Raw genomic sequence first — 2,351 nt, forward strand, 5'->3', positions numbered from 1 at the left:
ATCGTTTTAATATACACGCTTAAAAATGACTTACTGATGCTCTTAATTAGCTGAAACATCTTATTGTGTAGTTGAAGTAGTGCATTCGAGCATATGGCAAGGCATAGAAATCGTATTTTTCCCATTACATATTTTTGTGTTATGTAATTGTCTTGCATCAACCACTAATTCAGAATCTAATTAGGGCATCTTTTCCATTCAATTGCATTTATTTCCCTTATTATCTTTCCTCTCTATGGCTATTCTCTCAAATAAATATTTCAAATATGTGAAACCTTTTGACAGTTTATAGGAGCTACGATGGGTGCGACTGGTCTAACTATTCAAACTGCGAATGGTCTTCTCGGGATGCCAACCAGTGTTTGTTGTGTTGTTGTTGAGTACCTTGCTGGGGGCACACTAAAAACATACCTTATAAAGAACAGGAGAAGAAAGCTAGCCTTCAAAGTTGTTGTCCAGCTGGCTCTTGATCTTGCAAGAGGGTGAGCATCAGCCTCATTAATATTACGGAATCATTAGTTGTTTGTAGGTGTGGAAGTCGATCAAATAATTATCAACGTTCAGTATTTATTTGTCTATCTAGCCATTCAAACTTTTACTATTTGTGTATAATTAAAAGAAACAGATAGGAAAATTTACAATGTTTGATTTTGTTTGTCAAATATTCATTTACATTTTAATCTCTTTTAATTCATGTTGATATTATCTTTTGATCTCTTTTTTTTTAGATTATATACTTATTGAGATTCTTAAGAGTCTTAAATCAGTTTTTAAACCAAATATTTATGTTACATATTTATACATCATCACTATAAAGAAATAATTTCTAATTATGAATTTAAGTGCTATTAAAAAGTAAAAAATGTCTTACCTGAAGACCAGTATTCGTTTAACATAATACAACTCTTCTTATTCAATAAATTCTATATTCATAAATTGTAAAACATCAAATCAATTTATATTTAGGGATTTGAGAGTTCCAATTGATACTTGAAGAATAGAATGAAGAGTCGGATTCAAAGACTTTAGGCTAATACAAATATGAACACATCAATACTTTCTCCGATTTGTTCCTTTGCTGTCATTAATAACTTTTAACCTTTTATGTCTGTATATTCACGTCCGTATTAATCCAACTCTTACAACTGAGCGTGCTTGTATTTTGTAGGTTGTGTTATCTTCACTTGAAGAAAATTGTGCATCGAGATGTGAAAACAGAGAATATGCTTCTGAATAAAACAAGAACCGTAAAAATTGCTGATTTTGGTGTTGCTCGCGTTGAGGCGCAAAATCCCAACGACATGACTGGGGAGACAGGAACTCTTGGTTATATGGCACCAGAGGTATGAAAACTCTTATTCTGCAATGACCATTTCATAATATATTTCTTTGAACATTTGACCTTTAGGTAAGTTCTTTGGCAAGTTTAATGATCATCAAGGCTTTTTTTTCTTTCTTAATGATTATTCATCCTTTTACATACAACAAGAACAACTACTACAAAGCCTTTATCTCTTACCTTTGGAGTAAATGATATGAATCCTAATCTTCCATTCAATTCTATTTGGATTATCTCTTCCCTTAAGTTAATGACTATCATATCCTTCTTAATTGGCTCCAACCAAGTTCTCTACGTCTACTTGCAGTCCGCCTTGCTAATTATAATCTTTTCACCTATAACTAGTGCATTTTCTGGCCTCTACCACTCATGGTCAAACTATCTGAATCTATTTCTCTTATTTTATCCAATAAGAGGCTCTAACTTCCTATGAATGCACTCGTCCATCCTTTTCAGTTTTTACATGAAAATTCCAAATCTAGCATTTATAAGAAAAAGAAAACAAAGATATAGGATATTCTTCTTTGTCTTCACATATTCCTTACAGGATTGTGTTGTTTCTTTTTCCTATTTTTTCTTTTTCTTTTTCTTTTCTTTTCTTTTCTTTTTTTGTATGGGAATTGAATGCAACACCTATTGATTTTTTGGTCAAAACCGCTTTTCAAAAATGAGTTTTAAAACTACGTATTTATTAACTACTGGTATTTTTCAGAAATCCTTAGTAGCGTGGTGGAAAGTTAAAATTTTAGTGTTTTAAAAGGTTCTTTGTTCAAGGCTTGCCATTGGCAAGCCAAGAATTGTTTTTATTCAATTAATCTCTCATAAGTTCTAGTGGGTCGTGGGCCCGTGAGCTCATGGACCGTGGGCCAATGGGCCAGGGATCAGGGATAATCGGGCTAAGGCGCTTTGTAAGGCGCACGTTGGTTGTCACGCTAGCTGCACACGGAGGCATCAGGGCTAGGTGGTGCCATTTGGCGCCATGCTGCTTGCCTCGCAGGATGCCTCACAGGCT

At 34.0% G+C, this 2,351-nt stretch overlaps 1 protein-coding gene across 1 annotated transcript in view; it reads left to right on the top strand.

Moving 5' to 3' along the window:
• Positions 301–2,351, top strand: part of LOC109841793 (chitin elicitor receptor kinase 1-like) — a 6,507-nt gene continuing 4,456 nt past the window's right edge. The window contains exons 1-2 of the mRNA XM_020410733.1: positions 301–482; positions 1,169–1,343. Coding sequence (XP_020266322.1) covers positions 301–482; positions 1,169–1,343 — 357 coding nt within the window. The remainder of the gene's footprint in view (positions 483–1,168; positions 1,344–2,351) is intronic.

The sequence above is a fragment of the Asparagus officinalis genome, chromosome 5, assembly GCF_001876935.1.
Source record: "Asparagus officinalis chromosome 5, Aspof.V1, whole genome shotgun sequence".
Lineage (NCBI taxonomy): Eukaryota > Viridiplantae > Streptophyta > Magnoliopsida > Asparagales > Asparagaceae > Asparagus > Asparagus officinalis.